At 36.0% G+C, this 23,681-nt stretch overlaps 1 protein-coding gene across 5 annotated transcripts in view; it reads left to right on the top strand.

Annotated features, from left to right (window-relative positions):
• The window catches only part of HNF4G (hepatocyte nuclear factor 4 gamma), a 61,952-nt gene extending 38,585 nt beyond the window's left edge, over window positions 1-23,367 (top strand). For 3 of the 5 annotated variants that reach the window (XM_088062813.1, XM_014254027.2, XM_088062807.1), the window contains 9 exons: window positions 4,250-4,418; window positions 6,636-6,730; window positions 10,214-10,320; window positions 14,229-14,384; window positions 16,373-16,460; window positions 18,497-18,649; window positions 18,822-19,058; window positions 19,537-19,659; window positions 20,068-23,367. In XM_088062813.1, coding sequence (XP_087918939.1) covers window positions 4,273-4,418; window positions 6,636-6,730; window positions 10,214-10,320; window positions 14,229-14,384; window positions 16,373-16,460; window positions 18,497-18,649; window positions 18,822-19,058; window positions 19,537-19,659; window positions 20,068-20,186 — 1,224 coding nt within the window. In that variant the 5' untranslated portion in view covers window positions 4,250-4,272 and the 3' untranslated portion in view covers window positions 20,187-23,367. Of the gene's footprint in view, window positions 1-27; window positions 110-1,428; window positions 1,547-4,249; window positions 4,419-6,635; window positions 6,731-10,213; window positions 10,321-14,228; window positions 14,385-16,372; window positions 16,461-18,496; window positions 18,650-18,821; window positions 19,059-19,536; window positions 19,660-20,067 lie in introns of those variants that run through there. The other 2 variants (XM_088062823.1, XM_088062799.1) reach the window with 2 other exon arrangements.
• Window positions 23,368-23,681: the final 314 nt, after the last annotated feature.

The following is a 23,681-nucleotide window of genomic DNA, read 5'->3' as shown; positions in this document are numbered from 1 at the left end:
ATCCTGTTGTCATAATTATGTTACTAGGCTCTGCTGAAATCAGGAGGAGAACTGGCCTGAGACTGCATCTACATGTCCACGAGGAGCCAGGATGATTTATGACTCTCAGGTAACCCTGAGGACATGGATATTAGAAGGATGAATTTTGAAAGGCTTTTTTTTTCTAGGTCTTTCATGTAAATTTTCCTCCTTCATGGGTTACTTGTCTATCATAAATTCCTTTTTAAAATATTTGTTTATTTATTTATTTAATCAATGAGTTGGTTTACGGTGCCCTTTTACAACTACTTTTACTGAGTAGGGACTGCAGACACTTCTCCATTCAAATGTGCATTTCAATGCTGTATATATACTTACTAGCTCTTGTTAATTAGGCATAAACTGGGTAGTTTTCCTATATATGTAATCCTTATGTAACTGGTTTTCAGCAGTGTAAAGGGTAGTTTTCTGTATAGAATGTATTGAGAATAATAACATTTGAAATTCTGCTATCCAACATTTAGAAGCATCAGATTAGCAAGTGAAATTCTGCTGTTCAGCTATATATTTGGCACAGATTCAAGCAGCTTTACAGGAGGGTTTTTAACTGGGTTTAACACGCCATGTCTATCAACTGATGAGGTGTAGACCAACCCAGAGATGCTTCATTACAGAGAAGGTGATTAATTTCTTTTCCTCCTGTACATCTGAGTGGTGCTTGGAAATGCCATGCAGCCATCACATCTTTTATGAAGAAGGGTTAGAGCAGGAAGCCACTGTCTGAGAGGCTGCAGGGTACAGTGTCTGGAGCTATTGCAGCAGCACAGTGTGTGATGGAGGGGATTTATGAGCTGGCCTTGCTGCAGACTTGTGTGACTTGAAGCCTTGCTTAAGGATGCCTACACAGCTAAGTCATTGCCAATGGGAAAGAACACTAGGAGCTGTAAAATGGGAGATTTTACAACTGTCTTTTAAAATATGTAGGTGGGTGATTTGGGTATAGTTTGAGATAGTCCATAATCATATCACATTTCCTTATTGTTCTGAAGCGAGTGAGCAAAATACCGTATGAAGTTACAGTCTCTACACAGAACAACCAGAGCAGTTTGTTTAGAACTGTTTGTACCACGCATTGACAGCAAAATGTGCAGCAAAGCATGAGGGATAGGAAGCTTCCTGCACGTCCTTGGGTTCTTGCAAGAACTGGAACCAATACAACTCCTGATAAGATTATTTCAAAAAGCATTCCAAGATTATCAGAAGGGTTGCACTGTATCGTAAAAGAAAAAAAATACCCAGGTAAAATACAGCATGCAGAAGCACTTTTCCAGCTCCTCCCATTGCTGCACGTAAGTGACACAGTTATAGTTAACTTTGGATTATCAATCACTGTGAAACAGAATGGGAAGGTTGTACATTTGAACAGCTTTTTCACTGCTTTTGCATTCAATGATGCGGCTCTCAGAACCAGTACTGGACATGGAAATGGCAAACTACAGTGAAGTTTTAGATCCGACTTATACAGCACTGGAGTTCGAAACTATGCAGATTCTGTATAATGGCAATGGTGAGTTCTTTCCTGTGAGGCAAGTTCAAGCCAGTTAACAGAAAAAGTGAAGTTTAGTAATGCTATAAGGTGTTAGCTAAATGTTTTATTAATGGAGCATTTGGGGGTTGTTTTCAAACTACAAATCTGCTCTCTTACACTTCATCGCTGACTCTGAGTTAGTAACATTATAATTCTTTAAGGAAAATAAAAGAGAGGTTATATATAATAAAGTAGCTGTACTGTCACCAGTCAGTTAATCAAAGGGAAAAAATGGTCTATTCAGCAGTTGTTTTATTTACTGTAAGATGAATGAATAACTAGTATTGACAATTTGGAGGTGGAAGTGTATTTAGTATATAATTTTCAGAAGAACAGGACAAAATTCTCCAGAAGTTTGTGAAAAATATTAGCTACTGTTTCTTCATGCCTAACTTCTAATTGGACTTTTTTTTATTTAAGTGTTAATTTAGCCTTTCTAGCTAAGTGTATATATGCACAAGAGTGATTTTAAAAGAATCATATCATCTTCCTAGAGGATAATGTTTAGTTGAGAAGTATTTGCATTTGGCTAATGTAACACTTTAGGCAGATTTTTTAATATGCAATTTTTGAGAAGTTTTGTCAATAATTTATGCTTGAAATGGAAAGTATACTATTTCATTCTTCCATTGAGTACCGGCAAAAAAAAGTGAATAAAGGTATTAGGCAAGTTAAACTACTCAAAAATGGCCTTTCAGATATTTTAATACACTAAATATGTTGGCTTATTGTGTCTTACAGTGTAATTCATACATCTACAGTAGTATGTACTTTTAAAAGGCAGAACCAATATGTAGCGATTTGCAGGAAAAATATTTAGCACCTGCATTTCCACAAATTCCTGCCATATAGAACCTCATTAAGTTTTTATTGTTGGGCTTTACGTTTTATCTGAATTTCTGATGTTAAATTACAGCACGCTTAGTAAACAGAAGGGTAGATTTGGTTATTGATTTAGGAAGAAAAAAACAGAACTTTATGCACTAACTAAATTTGTAACTATCAACAATGGTTATATAACTGTAGATTATTTCTCTGCTTTTTGTTCTAATATGGGTATTTCATTGGTCATTTGTTTTTTGCTGAATAGCACCCTTTTGGATCTGTTAATGTTAAATAAAATGGGAAGGCAGATTAGGGAGGTTGTGCTTGGTTGCATTATGTGTTGGCAATAGAGTTGGTTAAATTATCCCTGTAAGTGATTAGCTTGATAATTATTAGTTATCAAGTGCAGCCTTTTTTTGTTTAAAGTTTGCTTTGAGTTTAGCCTATGTATTTTCTTACAGCATTTATAAGAACATTGTCTTGTTACAGTGCTAGTTTGGAACTGAAAGCTGCCCCTTTTGAACTTTCCTGTGTATCTTTTCTAGCTGTTTAAATTAATCAGGAACATTTATAGAAGTTTAACAAGCCACATTCAGGCAGATTACACAGTTCTTTTGAAATCAAAGAATTTTTCAACATCAGGCCAATCTTCTAGACATTTGTTTCAGAATTATACCAAATAAAATAAGGTCTTATATTTTTTTAAAGCAATTATGTAACCTATTTTAAAATTAGTTTACAAATTTGAAGTCATGAAAATCCTAATTTTAAAATCAATTATTTAAAGAACTGAATTTTTACTTCTAAGATTTTATTTAATATTTTAATGTAATTTCTATCAATTACAGCTCTGTAAAACAAAACAGAACAGAAAGATTGCTTCTCTCTATCTAAAGAACTCTAACTTTTAAACTCTGTGGGACACAATGATAATTGTATAATGTATTTGTGTTATACATTTCAGTTGGATCTATACAATATGAGTAATATTATGTATCAATGTTAACAGTTTTACTGTTCATCATGCATACTGCTCATGAACTCATATACTTGACTTTTGAATTTGTGTGCATATCTAATTAATATGGCAGTCTCTTCTCTCCTGGACAAAACAGCTACAAATGTTTAGGGTATATTTTCCTTCCATTTAAACCAGAAGCAAAACAGAAAAAACTCTTTTGCAATTGTTTCTTTAAACATGTCTATTAACATTGTGATTCAAAAAATAAATATATCTGGTTTGATTTCAGGTGAATTTATTCATTAGTGTTTACCATATTCAGTGACTAATTGTTAATCATGTAGCTAATATTCTGTGCAAGGAAAGATTGCATCAGTGCTTCTGTCAAAAATATCTTCAAGGAAATAATAGATAGTGCATTTAGCATGCTTTATTTTTTTTATTAATTTGTGCAAAACCCTTTTTTTTTTTTTTTCTTTTTTTTATGGTCACAAATCTTTGTATGAAAGTTGCCAGTTATTGCCATGAAAACTGATACACATGAGATCTTTACCAATTAAAACTGTTCTGTGCCGAAGTTCCTCCTCATGTTAGTAGGAATGTATGTGTAATTATAAATCCAGAAGTGCACTTTCATTTTTAACCCTTCAGCTGAACAGATTTTAGAACACGATTATTTGTTGTTCTTAACTTCATAAATTTATTTAACATCTCTATCACTTTGAAAGTGTTCCTGTCTGTGAGAACCAGATGTAATTAAATGGGTCATGCTATATAAATCCTAAGTGGCAATTAAGAGAAAAGGCCAGAAAAAGCCTCTGTTTAGGTACAACTTTCTCATGGGGTGGTTTTTGGAAGTCTTATTCATAACTATGTATGTTCTTGTCTCTTGTCAGACAGTTCAGGAGAAGCTGTCAACATGAATGCTGCTGACAACGGGGTCAGTAGTCTCTGTGCAATATGTGGAGACCGAGCGACCGGAAAACATTATGGTGCTTCCAGCTGTGATGGATGCAAGGGATTTTTTAGACGTAGCATAAGGAAAAACCACGTCTATTCATGCAGGTATTTCGAAAGTTAATCTAGAGGCACTAGATTAATGAATTTAAGTAAAAATTATATTCAGACTTTATCAGAATTTTCAAACTATGTCAGGGGATTTTCAGCTTTTACTTAGGGAATGCTACTTGATATTACACATTCCAAAAACTGTGTTCCAGATTCTTGATGATATTGTTGATATCATTACATCACTCAGAAGCTGTTTCACTCTTTTATATATGATTACAAGAAAAAAAAAAGGAAAAATGCTCATATTTTCAGTGCAATGTGAAAACTGTAATTCTTAACTGCTTTCTAAAATTCTTTCCTTATGAAGGTAGCTTTTGAATAGTAAGCTAAGATTTATGAGTCTTGTTTTAAGGGCTGTACAAACACATCTGCACATATTCCCACTTGGTGTGACACACAGGTGTTTTGAGCAGCCATTTCCCCCCGTCTGTCTGAATGGCAGTCTTAATTTCTGAATGGTGCCTAAATATAACACTACACCATGTTTGATGAAATTATCTGTGTAGGCTCAGGGACATATACTGTCCATTGTGAGTAATGAACAGAATATATGAAAAATTCAATGAGTTTGAACAAATCACTGAAGAGGTATATTGGGTTTTCATGCCAAGATTTTGGTAGCGATGGGGCTGCAAAAGTGGATTCTTGTGAGAAGCTGTGAGAAGTGTCTGGTGAAGCCAATGCCAGCTAGCTCCAAAAGCTGAACCTATCAGCAATGGTGGTAGTGCCTCTGGGGATTACGTATTTAAGAAGAAAAAAAATATTGTGCAGAAAAAACTGTAGCCAGAGAAGAGAGGAGTGAGAACATGGGAGAGGAACAGCTCTGCAGACACCAAGGTCAATGGAGAAGGAGGTAGTGGAGATGCTCTAAGTGCTGAGCAAAGATTCTCCTGCATCCCATGGTACAGACCATGGTGAAGCAGGTGTTTCTGTGAAACCCATGGAAATCCACAGGGGAGCAGAAATCCACCTGCAGCTCATGGAGGACCCCCTGCTGGAGAAGGTGAATGCCTGAAAGAAGCATGGGACCTAATGGGAAGATTGTGCAGCAGCAGGCTCCATGTTAGACCTGTGGTCGGTCCCATGGAACGAGGAGCCCACACTGGAAAATGTTTTCTGGCAGGACTGTTGACCCCCCACAGGGGACACATTACTGGAGCAGTCCTAAAGAACTGCATGCTGTGGAGTGCACCCATGCTGGAGCAGTGCATGAAGAACTAAGCCCATGGGAAGGACTAAGGTTGGAGAAGTTTGTGGAGAACTGTCTCTGTTGGGAGGAATCTGACATTGGAGCAGGTGAAGTCTGAGAGGAGTCCTTCCCTTGAGGAGGAAGCAGCAGCAGAGATAACGTGCGATGAACTGATTGTAGCCCCCATTCTCTGTCCCCCATGCCATTGCATGGGGTGATGATAAAACTTTTATAAAAGAGTGTCTTGTTACTGGAAATGTTATTTCCTACACTTTACTTTGGTTGTGTAATATTCTTAAAAAGAAACCTCTCCCTTATAGACATAGCACGGTGATACAGCATAGACATACCCCCTAAAGTGGTGTGTCAAGAGGGGAAAATGGCTCATATGCATTCCCTTTAGGCACACCTGTAGATGTGCATGATAGCCTGGGTAAGCCACCTTGCAGTGTCAGGCTCCATGTATTTCCTCAATTTATTTCATTGTGTTGGTGCCTCTCATTTCCTGCTTAGGTTGCCACCTGTAGTGATGAAACATGCAGCTTGTTCATTGTTATCTCCCAGAAGGAGTAAACACTTCCAGACAAGGGTAATGATTTTACAGCTAAGGGGCTCCTCCATGCCAGCAACATTTGGCTTTTTCCTTGATTGTCCTTTCCTTTTTCTATTTGCAGCTTTTCTTCTTTTTTTCCCCTTCCACCACCATTTAATGGAGCCAGTTACTGACATACCTCACAAATCAGTTGAGGTGTAAATGATGTACATAGCTACAGAATTTTCGCACTTGCCTATTCCAGTGCATACATGTGTTTATACACACACACATGTATTCCTGAAAAATTAGCAGGTATGAAACACCTCTCAAAACTGATTAATAAAGAAGAATAATCAATGCAACTGAAGAAGACAGTCTGTGGTTACAGACATTATTCTGACAGGACAGATTAGTTGGTTTTCTTCTTTGTAATCAGGGTGCTACTTTATTAATGCTTTATACATTTACCTTTTCTTGTCTCTGATAGATTCAACCGACAATGTATTGTTGACAAGGACAAAAGGAATCAATGCAGATATTGTCGTTTAAAAAAGTGTTTTCGAGCAGGAATGAAAAAGGAAGGTAATGGAGTAATTTATTATTTGATATACAAAGAGAAAAAAATCTGAATAAACCTTGAAATATAATGAAAATTCTAAAAAATCTCCAGCAGAATAAACCAATGGAAAGTCTGGTACAATACCTTCATAACGGGGAAGTCCTTTTATATTGAGGTGAAATACATGTCTTCTAACTTTCAAGTGGGTAAACAGTTCTAGCACTTGGGACATTAGCAAGTCCTTGGATTTAAAGTGAATTTGCAACTGTTTAATTTGTGAATTCTGGAACCAAAATTCATTGATTTCTACATACTGAGCCATAAGCTGGAGTATTTCAAACCATGAGATTTTACTTAAAATGCTTACCAAATCTGAGTAATAAAATCTTTATCTGGCATCTTTTTTCCCTGCCCTAAGAAATGACAGGGCAAATTTACTGGTTCTTCCTTTAAATTTGAATGTATGAAGCATTTAAGCCAGACAAAGGATTGTGAAGTTGAGTGAAAAAATAATGAGTAGTGGTAGCTGTCAGTGGAGTGTCCACATTAATTAACAAATAATCTAATTTCCCTAGGGCTTAATGTAAGAAAATTGTTATTTATATATCACACTGACAGATATGAGAAATGTGTCACAGTGATTCTTCTGTCAAAGTGGAAGGACCAGATCACCACAGGTGCAGAGGAATAGGGAAAGAAGGGCAGTGCAAATTCTAGAGGTTTGGTTTTTTTGTTTAGGCTGCTGTTTCAGGGGCAATAATGATGTAGAGGCAAAAGATGTCCTTATCTGTTTCAAATGCACACTCAAAAGTGGTTTGTCACAAACTTTGCTGCCTTTTTTGTTTGAAGCACAGTTCAGGCCAGCCTGAAATGTGAATGCTTATTTCTCTTGTAACGTGGCTATCATTCTTTTCGTCTGTACAGAGGAAGCTTTTTCTTTATGCTCTTAAGTATCTGTCCCATAGCAGTACTTTGTGAGTGATCAAGTTATTGGTATAAGATAAAATGGATTTTCCTCCTGGAAGCTGGATGGGGATATCCTAAACAGCGTTACACGGGGTATGAAATTAGGTTTACCTAGTATTGTGGATCTCATTTAAGACACTTTAGACTTTTGGAATTTGAGCCATCAAGTCAGTAGTGTATTACATATATGTTATCAATCTGATGTGAAGAAAGGGGAAGATTTGTGTATACATAACAGCCCTAGAAGTTTTGCAAATAGCAGAGCTTTACAGACTTTAAAAACCTAGAATTAAAGAATAGTTTATCTCAGAAGGGACATCTGGAGTTCATCTGGAGTTCAGCCCCCATTTAAACCAAGGCTGATGTCTAGATTCAGTTAGGTTGCTTGGGACCCTGTCCAGGCAAATTTACACAGTCCCTGAGAGGGGGGATTCAATAACCTCTCACTCTGCAAGCTCTTCCAGTACTTGACCACCCTCATTGGGAAGAGTTTGTTCCTTATAACCAGGTAGAATATCTCTTACTGCAGTTAGAGTAGTGTCCATTGGGACTTGTCTTTTCATTATGCATCTGAGAAGAATCTGGCTCCATTTTCTGTATACTACAAAAATGAAGATCCTCACATCCATGTTGGTCCTCTTTTTTCCACATAAACAAAGATGCCTTTCTACTTCACTATGTGCATCTTACGGTTTACATCTCCATAGCCCTTTTCTGGACACCACATAGTTTTCCAGAATCTTTCATGTTCTGGGGAGCCCAAAACAGAGAAATGCTCATTCCCTCAAGATACTAATGCAGCCTGGTGCATGGCACAAAAATTTATCCCACTTAACGCTACTCTGCCCTACTCTGATCCCAGTGTGTCTAAAACTTTCAACACTGCTTTTGTTTTGTTATAACCTCTCTAGATGATCTGGGCATGTCTTACAGTGTAAGTGTAGCATAGAGTCTATGATAGTGTCTCATTTCTAGCAAATCTCTTTCTTTTCTTCAGGACAAAGATAAGAAAGGCTTCAGTTAAGCTTTACAAGTTCTCTTTGAGCAAATGTACCACCCATGGAGTCTCTGTTTAAGGCAATATTAGCCTGAATTGATGAAAAAGCTTTAGCCACATAGTCTAATAATCAAAAATTATGTATATGCAGAAGAAAATTAAAGCATCCACCAATGGTTTTGAGTATGCTCCACCAGTGATTTTCACTAGTGGTGTATTGTCAGAATACCTTACTTTTTTTGTAAAATTAATCAGTGCTAAACTTATTTTAATTATCTATGTTTGTTTCAGCATTGGATGTTTGTTTCATCATTCTTTTACAAAAGGTTATGTTTTCTCTTTCCTGTCTACAACATACTGTGTGTTTACCACCACACAAAATTTCTTCCTGTGACCTCAGTAAAAGGCCCGTCAGTGAGTGTCCCTGCAAAAATGTTAGTACATCTCTGGAGTAAACTGTGTGCATTGTTCAGATAAATCCTGAACCCAGCCAGTGTACAGAGGTTTGTTTTTTTTTTTTTTTTTTCCTAATTGAAACCTCTTGTACTACTCCTAGATTCTGTAATGCAGATTGTTTCCCACAAAATAACAAATGTATCTTTGGAAATAAAGCTGTTGCTCTGAAAAGATAATTAAATTCCTCATGCAATTGAAAGATTTTCATTGGCACAATTAATTTTTCCCCCTTTTTAATTTTCCTTGGCCTAATCTTGGACATGGTCTAGGTTTTAGAATGATCTGACTGTTAGATTTTATTTTTTTCTTCTTCCTTTAGTTCAAAAGTATACCTTCTTGCTTCATAAGCCTTGCATGTGCTGACTACAGATTTTTTATCCAAAGCTCTTTCAAATGCCTGGTTTTGGACCCCATGAGACAAAACTTACTGAATTTACTGTCCTAAAACTTTTTTGGTGTACTGGTTTTTGGGTTAGTTTTTTTTTTCGGTTTTTTTCCCCCTTTAACTTAGTTAGTGTTCCATAAACTGACTAGGAATGCAGTGTCACTGAGGAGGAACATGAGATTTAAGTCTCAAAATTATCTTACTAGTGGATTAAATTCATTATTCATTCCTCTTTCATTGTTTCCCACAGCAGAACATGATTAGGGCTTTCATACTCCCTCTGAGAGATATTTTTTCAGCAGTGATGCTGTACCACTTTACTTGTTTGGCAGTCTGGAAATGTCCATTTCTGCTGTTATCATAAAAGTCTGACTTATTAAATTGGTTGAAATTGAGACCATGTATTCAATTCAAAGGAAGAAAGATGTTTGACTATAATTAAGCCAGTAATAGAAGTGCTGGTGATTCAGTGTCTATCTGCAATTAGTTATACATGCTTTTTTACAGGCAAGTAGTGTTCCAATAGAGACTATAAATATGTATTATCATCCTTCCTCATTACTCAGCTGAAAGCAGGTCATCTTCTTTGAATGTCATACCTTTCGGTTCTTGGAGTTATCTTCTGAAATCAAGTAAAGTTCTGAAATTATTCTTTATGTCAGTGTTTACAAGTCAATAAATGAGATGATTATTCTTTTCCAGCTGTACAAAATGAACGGGACAGGATAAGTACAAGAAGAAACACTTTTGATGGCTGCAGCAGTCCCTCTATTAGCACATTGTCACAAGCTGAGACACTCTCCCGCCAGGTACTGAGATCTATCACAAAATTATTTAGTGACATTAAGACCACTTTTACTAAAATTAAATATTTTTCAATTTCTTATTGAATCAAAAATAATTATTGAGATTACTTTTTTCTGCTTCCAAAATGCACACAGCTTCCTCTTCTCAATGGAAGAAGCGGTAATAGAATACATTCTTGAAGCATAGTCAATAAAAAAATTCTACTTTGTCCAGGACAATATGTCTTAGGCACCTTTCTTAATAAAGGTTTATGGTTCTTACTGCTTTTAAATCAGTTGCTGTCTTAGGCAGCTGGTGGCACCTATCTATCCTTGAAGCAGGCTTTCCCATGAAACATAGGGAAAAATTTATCCAAAGCCATTACATTCAAAGGGGTGTGGACACTCATTTCCTTACATTCTTTTGAAAATCCCATTTTTAATATCCTTAGACATTAGAAGTAAGGCAAACAGAAGTGTTCCAACTGCAGAGCGTATTCATATCTCGCTTTTAAATTTTCTTTGTCTCATCTGAACTTAATTTTCTCTTTTTCTTTTTTTTTTTTTCCCTATCCAATCAATTGCTGAATGGAACACTCTCCAGTCCTTTTCTGCACCTCACATAAATCATGGTCATTGATTCTGCATTCTTGCACCTCTTACTAACTTGCTTAGAATTTAACTGCCACCTTTATGATTTCATGCTGACTGATTTATACATCCCCAAATGTTTTGTAATCTCATCCTTTATCAACATCTCTCTTAGGCTGGAACTGTCTGTAAAGAATTGATGCAGGAATTACTGGGTGATAGTCTTTGACACATATTGCATGTCTGGGTAGACTAGATGAACATAATGTACCTTCCTACCTTTCATACCTATACAGTATGAAAAATATAGCTATATTTATCTCCTTAGTAAATTTTTGAACTTGCTTATTGTGCTTTTTTATAATACTCCTTAATCATTTCCAACTGGTATATGCAATTCAGGAATAAGAACTGTCTTGAACAGAATCACATCCTCAGCTCTTTATAGCACAAAGTTCTTTTCAAACAGTAGCTTCTTGGTCTAAAACATTTCCTTGTGTATTTGCAAATTTATTGTACTTACTATTTGGTATGTTTTAGTAGAACAGAATTGCTTCCACTATGTCAAGCATATGTGAAGATACAGTCTGGGCCTCAACATCCAAGAGACTCCATTTGCATGATGGAAAAATAAGTCTTAAAAGTACTTATTTTTCCTCAATTGAATAGATCTGTAAGATGAGTTCAGTCCTGAGAAGAGATTTAGAGAAGGTGGTAGTGTCCCAAATCATACTCCAAGTACTTCAGCTGTGAAATGAAGAAGAGGGTGGCTTTCATCTCTTTTGAAATGTTCATATTAAATAAGGAAAATTAGATATTTTCATCCCTTTTGAAGTGTTAATATTAATAAGGAAAATAGTTATTTTGTTCCTTAAGATCCCTTACAGGGGGGAATTGTCTAAGTACAGTTTTTCTTGTACAGACCTGGGAGAGGTTACTAGGATTATGTATGAAATATGAAAAGGGCATGCTGGACTGTCATATGAGTAAAGGCATCTGTCCCTGAGGGTTTATAGAACAACTGGGATACAGTTATTATATTGTCATGTTCATCAACTCATTAATGGGTACAAGTTGCACTGGGAAAGATTTCACTTCAATATAAGAAAGAATTTTTTTACGGTGAGAACAAGCAATTACTGGAGCAGCCTTTCCAGGGATTTGGTGGAGTCCTCATCACTGAAGATTTTCAAGATGCAATTGGACAGGCTGTTAGACAATCTCTAGGATTCATTTCCCATAAAAGGTTGGATTAGATGATCTTTCAAGGTCCCTGCTAACCTGTGGTAGTCTATGATTCTATCAAATCAGTGAGTCCTGTGTTGCACCCCATAAATGAGAGGCAGGTTAAAGCGATAGAGAAATTGAAATTTGAAAGTTCACAGCTTCATATCCTTGTCAAGAGATGCAATCCCAGGTGTTCATAATGAACTTCATGGGAATCCCCAGCAGAAGTTGACCAAGCAGTTTCAGGGTGGAGACTGTAGTTTGTAATATGAGATATAATTTATAAATATGCACAGCTTTGATTAAAATATATTAAGGGAAGGACAATGTATTAATTTCATGAGTCAGTATGTCTAGCAGTTAAACAACCTACCTCTTCTTTACCTTCTTGTATTATCTTCTAATGGTTAGTATCATTTTCAGATAGAACAGATAGACCTACTATCAGAAATCTCTTCTTTGTACCTTTGAATCATGATCAAGCCCCTTTTACTCTTCTGGAAAAAAAAATGAAATGTATTGAATTTCTTTACTGTCTTTCTGTACTAAAGGTTTTCTAGACTGAATCCGTCTGGTAGCTCTCACCTGAATGAATATCAGTATTTTCAAACTCCTTTTTGTAGAGGAGATGCCAGAAATGGCTTCATGATTATAGAATGGATTTCACACATTCTCTGTCTACAAAGAGGCAATACTGCTAACCTTTTTCCTGCATGATAGCCTTTCAATTATGTGTCTGAGGAATTTTTCACCTGCCTAGCTGCTGTATTTCCCTGAGAAGTAACGTTCAGCTGGTTAACTGACAAAAATATCTGAGCTGTTTTCAGTGTTTTACACTACTGAATTATGTAGGAAGCACAGAGCTTTAGTTCACAAGTATAGCTCCTTTGACCACCCAAGGATAAGGGACTTCACCACAGATCCCACTGTGAGGTTTAACATGGATGTATGAATGAAGGGGAACTTGTATGAGTCAACCTAAATACATTCCACCATCCTGAAAAGTGTAGGAACGTGGTATTGGAAGACCAAACAGTTAATTTCTTTTCCTGAGGAAGATAATCATTCTACATAATTTCCCAAGTATGATTTTGGTAATAAAACATAAAGGAAAAGTCAGTTTCATAGGCCTTGTACAGAGATATTTTCGTTTTCCTTTTTTTCCTTTTCCTTTTCCTTCATCTTCCTTTTATTTTTTTTCTCTTCTTTTTTTTTTTTTGTTTTGTTTTGTTTTGTTTTTGTTGTTGTTGTTGTTGTTTCCTTTTTCCCTTTTTTTTTTTCTCTTTTCTGCTTCCTTTTTCTTTTTGCTTCCTTAGTATGATAGCAACTATAAACTGACCTTACCTTCCTGGGTTTGGCTTTCTCTTAAGTTGACTTTCCCGCCTGACTTTAGAGAAAGCCTGGTTTTGTTCCTTTTCTTGAAAAGTCATTAAGAATATCAGGATTTGGCTCAGTAGAAGTGCCCCAGCTTCAGGCTCAGAAAGATATTGCTCTCTTGCCATTTCACAGAGCACTGTTCCCTGCAGGTGGTCTAATACACACTCATATCCTTTACATTTCCTCTGAAACATCTCAGGCCTCTGCCTATATTGCTGCTTCATCATTACAAACCATTCTCCTCCAGGCACAAAAACCCCTGTTTTACCTTCTAAAGTTAATGATACTTATCTTTACACTAGAAGAACATGCTACCCCTTTATCATTCTCTTTCTCTTAATATCTCTATCCCTTAATATTACTGCATGCTGCTATGAGCTCTCCTTTTTTTTCTGAAATGAGGTAAATGTCAACCAGTTTAAAGGAAAAAAAACCCCAAAGCACCTCCCTTCTACAAATGAAAAGAGTTCTAGTATGTTTAAAAATAGTATTTTGGAATGAGAAGATACTGTATCATGATATGATTAATTAAAGTTCTATCATATTGCAATGCAACAAGTAATAATGAGAAAGAAAAATTTATAATTTACATGCAGGGTAATGCTCCATATGGTCAAGGAATTTCTCAAGAGTATCTACAATTACTGCTGTGATTTTTTCTTAAATATGCTGTTAACCAATGAAAATAAAATTATGTGAAATTTAACATTGTTCATTTTTTCTCTCATTATGGCCAGATCTCAATCTCAAGTCCTGGTGCTAGCACTGATGTAAATGTTAAGAAAATTGCTGGTATTAGTGATGTCTGTGAATCTATGAAGCAACAACTTTTAGTCCTGGTGGAATGGGCTAAATATATTCCAGGCTTCTGTGAACTACCACTTGATGACCAGGTATAAGAGGGGACCAAAGAAAAAAACTCTGATTACTGCTGTTATTCTTGTGATATTTAAATGTCATGATGAAGCATTCTTTTCTGTCTGAACAAATAGAGCTAACCCACCCTCTTAATTTATTTTTTTTTAAAGTTTTTAAATAACACCATCACAACAGAAAAGACATGAACAAAAAGAAGCAGAAAAGCAGCATGTCTTTAAGTGTTTTGTTCTTTCTGTAGTGTTTTGGAAGCAGAACTTTTTTCTGACATTAAAAAGTATTTATTTCATGTTGACCTTTCATTATAATATGGTTAAAGAGAGCATATTATTTAATTTGAAGGAAGTCTTCTCAGCTTGCAAAAACCAAAAGCATTTAGAATCTCAAACAATTCCAAACATACTGATATCAATGCATAGCAAATAATTTTTCTTACAATGCAATGTACTAAAATTATATTGTATATAATAAATATAAGGGAAAAAACACAAAATATTGAAAATTCATAAGGGTTTTTATGACAGAGGTCTGATCTATCATCACATCTGTAATATATCCTGATATATCACTGGCTTTCAGAGTAGGTTGTGCTGGCAAATCCAGAACCAGTATCTCCACATTGTGAAGATCAGTTCTCTGACAAGCAGCCTCAGGAGATGAATTCATTGCTTGGGGTCTTTTGATTCCACACCAAAATCTAATTCATCTCAAAAATCACTCTCTTAACTGGAATTGTTTTAATCCTTCTTTTTGCTTCTTCAGTCTCTCAGTTTTTCAACAAAATCCTGCAAGTATTAGGTCATCTTTGGTTTTGAACTGAATCATTCCCTCTTATATCATTCCTCAGGAATATGGATGTGTTTCAGGCCACAGGAGACTCCCCAAAAAAGGAGTTAAATGATGTCTTTGCCAACCCACAGAGCACATATGTGCACAAGCTCAACATACTCAAATAAGTTAAAACTCTGTTTATGTGAAAGAGAATTTCAAATGCCATTGCTACACAAGGGCAACAAAAGCAAGCAAAAAAAATATTGCTGCTTTTATTAAAATAGCATGGAGGAAAAGAGAAGGTATCAAATGTTCATGTTTGCATTTAAAAAAATAAAGTGTCAGTTTAGAATGATAAGCTGAAAACACCCCTGCTGTGCTTGAAGAGTACATGTTGGGAAATACTCTGAAACCTTAAATACCTTGGAAAAGTAGGGACAAAGATGTTGAGAGATAAAAAAATGCCACTTTTTCGTTTACGATAGCCAGTTTCTAAAGGGCATTGTGCATTCAGTTATAAAACGCACATCTGGTTTTGAAAAAATTTTTCCTGATCTGGGAGTCAGCCAGATTTATAAAACATAGAAGAGACCAAAGCAGCTAAGGTAACTCTACTGAGAACATGAAAAGTCTTAACAGATAAGAATTACCCAGGTGAAATTTCAAGCAGACATTAAAATCAGAGGAAGGTAAATAGGTGAGAAAGAATAAATTAATAAACACAAGTTCCTTCCCAGTACAAATTGGGATCCCTCTTTGTGGACAATAGTGGCTCTGTTAGCATATCTGGGTTTGTTGGGGAAAAGCTCTTTTAAGTGCCACATAAATTTTTTGGTTCAAGAGAAAAATGAGGCACTGATAGAACCAAATTTATTGTTAAAGTTCATTCCAGCCCACTGGAGTCATTAGTGTCAGCTTAAGATGCCAGAGAAAACTTTGTCAAGGGAATACACACTAGGAAATAAATGCAGGTACTATATTTATTGAGAAGTATTTTGCAGACCCTGATGTTTAAAATTTAGACAGAATGCCTGAAGTGACTGAGGATGACAGTTTAATTAGGAAGTGCTGTTTTTATGGTGTTAAGATTTTTACATTCACTTTACATTTTACATTGGAATCTTAACAGTCTTAAACATGTACCTGACACACAGTAATATCTATCCTCTTTTCTTTTGCTCATATTGAAATTTACTGCTGTATCATCTAATGAGTCTGCTGTTTTTTTCATGAGGTTGCCCTTCTAAGAGCACATGCTGGGGAGCACCTGTTGCTTGGAGCAGCAAAAAGGTCCATGCCATATAAGGACATTTTACTTCTAGGTAAATATTGGTTTTCTTTTACTTACTGGTGATGATGTTATAGTACATTAGCAACGATATAGTCACTTAAGTGGGGCAACTGTTCTGGCACAATCAAAACAATACATTCTGTAAATGTTAAATTGCTATTAATGACACGTCATGTGCCTGTTTTAGCAAAAGCAGGTGGATGGTTTCATGTGGGTTAATACACCTAAAGGTCTATTGGATAGCAGAAACCACAATTTAAGGGAGTTCCTGGCAATCGCCTCCTAACATTATTGTCCTTTCTGCACCTTTTCCCATGAAAAACAATGGAACAAAACAACAACATCACAAAAACAGCGTAAAAACTCCTTTGCTTAGGAAAGGAGCAGCCAACCTGTTGCACATGTACTACTTTCAGTCTTCATGAAAACCATTTTTCTGGAGCTTTCTCAGGAGTCCTTCAGACTCAGAGAAGACTCCACTGGATAAAATATTAGATAGCCTGTTTCCTGCAGCTCACTTCCCCAAGGCCCCTCTCACTGCTTCCTCGACAGTCCCCATATGGCCACCACATAAACATCATTCCTGCTGTCCTTGCCACATGCAGATGGATGCATCCATGGCACAGTGACAAGGCACGTCTGCAGGAGCATATTCTTGGTCAGCTGAAATGGCTGTCAGGGAAGAGGATGTTGTCGCTGATGGAAGCACGTCTTCCAGTTCATGCAACAGGGAGGCCCAGTTGCAAGATGAGATGTGTGCCTGTGTGGAGAGTGATGGGGAGAGGCATTTGTTAGCCTTGTGTGACACAGTGCTCTGCCACTTTGAAGTGTACTCTGCCAAAAAGGGTCTCATTTGACATTGTCAGCACTGAGGCTGTTTTCTGAGAAAGTCTGTTGGTTGTCTTGGACAGGATTTTTGATGTGAGGCAAAACTATATGGAATATGGACTCAGACTTGTCTCTTCATTGGTGGTGTGGTACAAGGACATTTTCTACTACTTGTCCTCCTTCTTCTATGGGCCCGCCTTTTCATAGCTCTAAATTAGCTTGGATTTATTTTTACACATATTAAAACATTAAAAGGACAAGAAGGGTGTGGTCTGAAGATATTTCTCTCCCCAGCAATCTTTTCAAGATAAAAGCTGTACAAATGGCTTTCTTAAGGTAGTTATTTCCCTAGATACTGTTTCACTAACAAAATTAACAGAAACAAACAAAAAAATTAAATTTTATTTGGATTAATAATGTCAATAAGAAAAATTATAAAATAATAGTAAGAAAATTATATATCATAAGCATCAGCAGATATGCCAAAAGAAGAAACAATTTGAGGCATCTAGGCTTAATTTTGATACTTGGAGGTAGGCATCTGTTCTATGGGTCATTTTGACGTGGATCTTTTGTGATATAATTACCATCTTTTCTTTTAAAAACTACATGGTGGCTTCTGAAAACTCCACAATATTACTAGTGCTGGGCCATAGTGGAGACCTCCGAATGGATATGTAAAAACACCCCCAAAACCCAAAAAACTCTAGGTAAAATTAATTCCTAACTGAAAATTTTACAATGCTACTAAATTTTATTAGGAACAACAGAAATATCCATTAGAAAAAAAAGCATTTCCAGCATCTCCTGTTGTCTGTTGAGAAATCCTTGTCATTCAGCTTGGGATATGTTATTTTAATCAGGGCAGAAGACATTTTAAGATCAATTTGTTAGTATCTTTACCAGTTATTTAAACACAAAGGTCTACTTGCTTCATACTTGTACGTTCAAGTACCAACTTTGGTTCTGTGGACCAATCAGTAACTACATGTTGACATACTTAAATGTATGTACACATACATATGTATATGTACCAGTTATTCACTGGGTGACAGCTATAATTTGCACATACACTTTGTTTGCAAAGGAAAGTTGTGTGATACAAGGGAGAGTTATTACTTAAAAAAATTATTAACTTGATCAAGCAATATGAAATGTACTTTTGAAAGTTGGCTTCATATAGTATGTTACCTCAAAATGTTTGTATCAATTCATATGTTGGTATTCTTTCTTTCTCAGGCAACAATTACATAATTCATCGCAACAGCACTGAAATAGAGATCTGCCGAGTGGCAAATCGGATTCTGGATGAATTAGTTCGTCCCTTCCAGGAAATTCAAATAGATGACAATGAATATGCTTGCTTGAAAGCAATTGTGTTTTTTGATCCAGGTATTTTTACAAAAATATCTCTCAATTGTTTTACATGTGATTGTATTGAAAGTAATTTTTGTTAATGTAGCATCTGTTCATGTTATCTAGCTAAATAGAAAAGAATAAAATGAAAAACAGTATGATGCTTCTTCCATTTGTAATATGCCTTGACTTTTTGTCATTTTTTAAGATGCAAAAGGTTTGAGTAATCCATTGAAAATTAAGAATATGCGATTCCAAGTCCAAATCAGTTTAGAGGATTATATTAATGACCGTCAGTATGACTCCAGAGGAAGATTTGGAGAACTTCTTCTTCTACTGCCTACACTCCAAAGCATCACTTGGCAAATGATTGAGCAGATACAATTGGTTAAATTATTTGGAATTGTTAAAATTGACAGTTTGCTTCAGGAAATGTTACTGGGAGGTAAGATAACAATTTGTTAAATTTACCATCTTGTATTATGTTGAATTTAGCATATTGGGATGTTGAAGGAATCCTGATCTAAGATACCACTCTGACTCACTATCTGAGCTTTGTGTTGTGTAATTGTTAACTAAAGCCTTTTTGTTTTGGCAGTTCATCTTGTTGACTTAGTCCTACAATGACAGATTTTGCTATTTACTTCTCAGTAACTACTGGGTTGTCCTACAATTCTCTAGGCAGATGAAAGAATCCTTAGAAATATTTCATGAAACACACTGTTACTGCAGTCAAAACAGTGAAAATAAACACAGTGCTTAATATGCTTGAAGTCTTCTTAAATTGTTTAATGAATACCCAAAGGCAATTATTCAAATTGCCAATCAAAATATTTACTCTGTGGAAATGTAATTACTGAAGTATAAGTCACTGGCAACAACATGCTCTTTTGCATTGATATATGCTCATGTTATTTTTGCAGGTACTTCTAATGATGCCAGTCATCTGCATCATCCAATGCATCCTCACTTAGCCCAAGATCCATTAACTGGCCAGACTGTCCTTATAGGTTCAGTGTCTGCTCCTGTACACACAGAACAGATACGTAAGTAATTACATGTTAACCTTCTGTCATAACATTTCACTGTTTCATTTTAAAATACTAATTAGAACAGTGGCCTGTCAGTGTTCATAGTGCTATTTAATCATCATTCTTAAATTAAAATAATTGCGCATTAAAAATGTATGTATATAAATGGTGTTAAGTAATAGACTTTGACCTGAGTTTATTTTAATTTTAAAAGTTCAGCACCATTCTGATATATCATTGTTTTTACATGCACAATCTTTAATAAACTAAAAATTCTGATCATTAAAATATCCTGTTTCCCTAGCATGTCAAGGCACTCCCTTTCCCAAGCATGCAACAAGACTCCCTTTCATTGCAGTAGTATGTATATGTAGAGTAGACCAGGCTATAAAAATATGTAATTATTTCTATGTTTTTTTTCAGCAACTCCAGAAACTCCATTGCCTTCCCCTCCACAAGGCTCTGGGCAAGAATACAAAATGTCTTCAAATCAGGCTTCAGTCATTGCACAACAATCTATTTTGAAACAAAAACCATTGTGATAATATTTTTATCTCTGTCTCTGTCTTATCCTTCCTTCCCTTCCTTTTCATGCACTAGAAAGATTAGTAGAACACTTGCACATTTAAAATCTCAGGTTGATAAAGGGAAATTATTTCCTCAGCAGCCACTACTAAGTGGGTGTTCCTTAAAACACCTCATGATTTGGAAAGTAATGCTGTTCTGACTACTGCATACAACTGTAACTGTGGACACTGCAGTCTGACAAATATGTATAGAGGTAGATATTATTTTTAGATCTTATAAGTGCACAGATTTGTGTTTTTATTTTCTGTTTTAGTTGTTGTCTTAATATTATTGTTTTAGATTTGTATATAATTTTTTTCATCATAATGGAACTGGTTAGTGCTTGTTTAGCTGTGAATTGTAGACATGAAAAGGTGGGTTATTCAAGCAAAAGCCAAGATTACACTAATAGTAGAACATTAGGCTACCAAAAAAGCACATGAATAGAAAAAAAAAAAGGAAAACATACTTAATGGACAGAAAACCCCAGCTATTTTAAAAAATCCTGATTTGAAAGGACCATCTCTTTCAAGTAAAATTTCAACAAAACCATTGAATCCTCCCTGCTTAAGAGTTTGTGTGAAGCAGAAGGCCTGCCTGGGTGAATGTGCTTGAGGACTTCTTAAAATCTATATGTAGAACATCTATAGATATTATGTCTATATATAGTCAATTGGCCAGTGCTGAAGCATTTATATTGATAAATACTTAGAACAAGAACTGGTAGGCTTTTCAGGCTGAACTAATTAATACATTCCTAAAAAATTTATGGGCACACTTTGGGAATTAGGCCAGTCTAGGGACACTTTTCACCAGGTTCTTTGGACACAGCCCTTCTCTTTAGGGGTACAGAGAGTATCACAGAACCCCAGAATAAGCAGAGTTGGAAGGGACCCACAAAAATCATTGAGTCCAACTCCTGGCCTTGCACAGCACAATCCCCAAGAGTCACACTACATGCCTGAAAGGGTTGTTCAAATGCTTCTTGAACTCTGTCAGGCTTTTCTGTGACCATTTCCCTGGGCACTGTTCCAGTGCCCAGTCACTGTTCCAGTGCCCAGTCACTGTCTGGGTGAAGAACCTTTTCCTGTTATCAAACCTAAACCTCCCCTGACACAACTTCAGGCCATTCCCTTGGGTCCTGTCCTTGGTCACCAGAGAGAAGAGATCAGTGCCTGCCCCTCCTCATGCCCTCACAAGGAAGTTGTAACTGCAATGAGGTATAACTAGGACCATGTTATTTGACCTCAGGGCTGGAGTATACTTTGTGATGTTTGGTTTACTAGTGTAGGAGTAGCCATTGTGTTTATTGGTCTAACTGTGTGGTAAATGCACATTTCAGCAATCACTAAAATTCACCTACAGAAAAGTTGTAATGAATATAGTAGCTCTGTGTTTGGAGAGGTATGACTTACTAATTGCAGTGGCAAATGTGCCTGAATTCAGCTCCAGGTTTTCCTAATTTGAGTCATGGTATTTCAAGCCAGAAGACAGCACACCCTCTCAATTCACATACTCATCCTCTCAATTTTCAAGAGTTTTCAGAAGCGTGGTATGACTTGGTTTTCTGTGATGAGCCCCTTTCTCCACCTCTTCCTCCTCTTTCAGTCTGGGGATCCAACACTGACTAAGCTTTGTGTCTGGAGTCCATAACAACCCATCTGGATTTGGACCCTCTGTGAATTTGCACAAAGTGGATGTGGTGACATGCTCACTTGGGGCATTTATACTACTCAGTTACAATTTGTGAAAGTAATCCTTTGTGATATATGAAGTGGTACGTTTGTCATACAATACTAGTATCATAAGCAAATCACCATTTTGCACATTTTATTTATTCCAGACAGCAGTGAGTAAAGTCTACTTTAAGGTAGACTTTCTACCAGAAGATATGTAAGAGAGAAACAGATAAAAAAGAGATAATAATATTGCAGTTTGCTAAACTATTGCAAAGAGAAAACAGTGGAGTCAGAAATTCTTCAAGGTGAAGAATACATCCTGAATGAATGAACAGATGAACAGATTCGTCCTTCATCCTGAACCAGACACCTTCATTAATCACAGCATCCAGAGATGGTGCAGTTACTCCCTTGGCTTATAAAAGTTGCTCAAACAATCTGGAATGATTCTTCAAATACACTTTTGTAGGCAGGAAATGCCTACAAAACACAGTAAATGCTGAGCTGACCTGAACATTCAAAAGGCTTTAATGAGAATGCACCTACCACGAGGTAGACACTGTGCTTCTTTGTTATTTTAAAGTAGTTGCTTTTGTAAAGTCTGTATACAGTAGCTATTAATGTTTGCCTTTTGCTTTTTAGATCCTTTTTTCTTTTTGCTGTTTACTGTTTGTTTTTTATTAATGCATTGCTCTTTTTACAAGTTCCTTTTAGTATGAGTTTTTATGACAGAATAAGGTACTGAAGTTTTGCCACTAACTTTAAGGGTATCCGGACTGTGCTATTTTTACAAGTTGGCCACCAATGCTTTACAGTGATACACAAAGGTAAAACAAGTGTGAGAGATACTGAGCAGCCCAAATGTTTACTGATTTGGCTCACTTTTGTGTACTTGTCATAGAAAGAGTGTTGGACTCTAGGTGGATCTGCATGAATTTACTGTGTCAGATGAATGAAGTCAGTTGCATAAACACAGCAGTATTGGTCTGACAAAAAACATAATCGGAAATAAAGATCAGTCCCCAAGCTGGCCACCCTTGCCTTATATAAGAGATGTGCATAATAGCTTAGTTTATTTTTCACAGTGAACTTCAGATATCAAGTGTACAATAAAATGTTTCCACACACTGCCAAAATGTACTGGAAGAAAAATATACTTTAGTATTTTATCTGACAAAAAGCTGTTGTCTATTTTGTATGATATATTACATTTTTGAATAAGAACACCACTGTAATTTATTGGGAAAACCTGATTTATTTTATAAATGTAACATTATTTTTGTAAACTTAATTATGAAAAATCAGAAATGATTAGTGCTGTTAAATATTAAATTATAATGAGGTGTAACTTTATATGTTTGAACTCTGATACCAAGTTTTTGTATTGAGCATTTGGAATTGAAATGGTTGCTGGAAATATTTCAAATGGACTGTTTTTCATCAAAGCTCAATAAAGAAAAATGAATGATCCAAATGACACATTTGCCTTTTAATTTTTTTTTTTTGCTATTTACATAAACAATGAGAATGGTTTATATTCCTTACACAATAGATAAGTATATAACTAACATACTTTCATCTCTACAGTGTTCACAGCATCACAGAATGTCTGAGGTTGAAAAGGACCTCTGGAGGTCATCTAATCCAACCCCCTCTGCTCAAGCAGGATATTGAAATCATATGAAAGAATATAATGGCAACATTTTAGTTGATTCTGCTGTAGCATGGCAAAGTATTACATAGCTATGGTCTTAAATTTTTACTTCTGACTCAGAAAAGAACTGAAGCACA

The sequence above is a fragment of the Pseudopodoces humilis genome, chromosome 1 (genome assembly GCF_049639895.1).
Source record: "Pseudopodoces humilis isolate 2021_Gansu_Grassland_sample_001 chromosome 1, ASM4963989v1, whole genome shotgun sequence".
NCBI classification, from domain to species: domain Eukaryota; kingdom Metazoa; phylum Chordata; class Aves; order Passeriformes; family Paridae; genus Pseudopodoces; species Pseudopodoces humilis.
This window is presented reverse-complemented; position numbering and strand designations above follow the sequence as displayed.